An 826-nucleotide genomic window follows, 5' to 3' on the forward strand; every position below is an offset into this window, starting at 1 on the left:
CAATTAAAAACATTATAGTCCCCTCAAAAAAAAAAAAAAAACATTATAGTAATTAAAAATTATTTTGTTATATATATAGGGCGTATTCTAGAAATTAGAAGTTTTCTTAAACCCTAAGGAAAATCTTGATTTTTTTTTTATTTGAACAGAGTAAGGAAATCTTGATAAATTATCACAATCAAACGGGTCCCACACTTTGTGTATTTATATATTCGGTTCAGTTTGTGTTTGAATGCTTTTATTTTACTTCATTCAGACCGCTCTTCTTCTTGCACCGAAAAGCAGTCCAAAAAAAAAAAAAAAAATGGGGAAATCAACTGCTACGAAGCAAGCGGTGGTAGTGTTCGGAGCCTTAGCCTTTGGGTGGCTAGCCATTGAGCTCGCCTTCAAACCCTTCCTTGACAAATTCCGGGCCGCTATCGACAAGTCCGACCCGACCCGCGACCCAGACGACGTCGTTCCTCCTGCTGACTCTGACGCTGACGCTGGTGCTGGTGCTGATGTGGGTTCTCCTCAGATTGCTCATCAGTGAGGTTTGAAATTGGAATATATATTTTTTTTCCAATTATTATTAAAATGTTAATGGAATTTTCTGATTTAATTGCTAAGGAAATCAGAATTGAATTAATGTTTGTGTTGGATTGTAATTTGTAATAGTCTGTTGGAAAAATTTTAGTACCGTGATGGAGGTGAACTGAATTGGGGAAACTTAAATTTAGTACTTGGGATTTGTGGGATTTTGATATGGTACTTCTTTTTGTTTTGGTAGTTGTATTGTCATTGTACAAAGGCCATAGTTAAAATAATAATAACAGTGGTTAATTTA

General features: G+C 35.2%; 1 protein-coding gene across 1 annotated transcript; it reads left to right on the top strand.

The window, feature by feature from the left end:
* The first annotated feature begins 219 nt into the window (after positions 1-219).
* On the top strand, positions 220-826 carry LOC111998767 (outer envelope membrane protein 7). Its single transcript, XM_024030861.2, has one exon. It carries the CDS (start codon positions 233-235, stop codon positions 530-532), a length of 300 nt encoding a protein of 99 aa, XP_023886629.1. The 5' UTR covers positions 220-232; the 3' UTR covers positions 533-826.

This window comes from Quercus suber, unplaced genomic scaffold (assembly GCF_002906115.3).
Source record: "Quercus suber isolate HL8 unplaced genomic scaffold, Cork oak 2.0 scaffold_32, whole genome shotgun sequence".
NCBI classification, from domain to species: domain Eukaryota; kingdom Viridiplantae; phylum Streptophyta; class Magnoliopsida; order Fagales; family Fagaceae; genus Quercus; species Quercus suber.